This window comes from Apaloderma vittatum, unplaced genomic scaffold (genome assembly GCF_000703405.1).
Source record: "Apaloderma vittatum isolate BGI_N311 unplaced genomic scaffold, ASM70340v1 scaffold30127, whole genome shotgun sequence".
NCBI lineage: Eukaryota > Metazoa > Chordata > Aves > Trogoniformes > Trogonidae > Apaloderma > Apaloderma vittatum.
The window spans coordinates 8582-9359 of record NW_009725045.1 but is presented as its reverse complement, the minus strand read 5'-3'; the positions used below and the strand labels follow the sequence as shown (position 1 = coordinate 9359).

General features: G+C 60.0%; 1 protein-coding gene across 1 annotated transcript in view; it reads right to left on the bottom strand.

The window, feature by feature from the left end:
• THOC5 (THO complex 5) overlaps positions 1-778 on the bottom strand; it is a gene marked incomplete at its 5' end in the record, with an annotated part of 11946 nt that overhangs the window by 3150 nt on the left and 8018 nt on the right. The window contains 2 exons of the mRNA XM_009872765.1: positions 306-402; positions 670-771. Of these exons, the coding sequence (XP_009871067.1) occupies positions 306-402; positions 670-771 (199 nt within the window). The remainder of the gene's footprint in view (positions 1-305; positions 403-669; positions 772-778) is intronic.

The window sequence follows — 778 nt, the reverse complement described above, 5'->3', positions numbered from 1 at the left end:
GTGAGGGTGTGCTGGGGGCAGGAGGGGCTGTCACAGTCCCTAGGGGGATCCAGGAGTCACCCCTACCCAGCCATGGGGAAGGGCACAAGCTCAGTGCCCGAAACAAAGCTTGGAGTATCACACACAGCAGATAAAATATATTGGTGTGGCCCTGCTGTGCAGATTCTGAGCCTGTCCCACCTGGGGGTTTGAAGCAGCTAGTGCCAGTAGGAGCTCTGGGGGGATGTGACACAACAATCGTCCCCAAAACATCCCCAAACCCCAGCTCAACATTCTGGTGCGGAGGAGAAGGGAGTGTGACGTGCCTGAGGCTGATCCTTGGGGAAATGCAGGCCGCCCAGCTTCTGCACCCACACATAGGGGTGCCCCAGCTCTGTCACGTAGTCACTCAAGGTCAGGATGCTGTGGGGACAACGAGGAAGGGTCAACAACACCCCAGAAGTATCCTGTCCCCACCACCAGCCCCCCACTGCCCAGCCTGTGAGCCAGATGGAGGGAGCAGGCACTTCTGCTTGCACCCCAAGCTGTGTCCGGTGACCTCCCATCTCTGATGCCAGCTGGCAGGACACCAGCTTCCCGGTCCCCCCAACACATCGTGCTGAGATCAGGACACTCAGACCAACCGGCCGGGTGAAGCCGCCCCAGCTGCGTGGGCAACGCCCCACTCACCCCACTTTATCAAACTGGAACTGGTTGGCCGGGTTGGGTGTTTTCCTGCCATGGTCTCCTGGATAGAGGCAGTTGAGGATGGAGTCCGGGGAGAGCAGGTCGCTGTGGC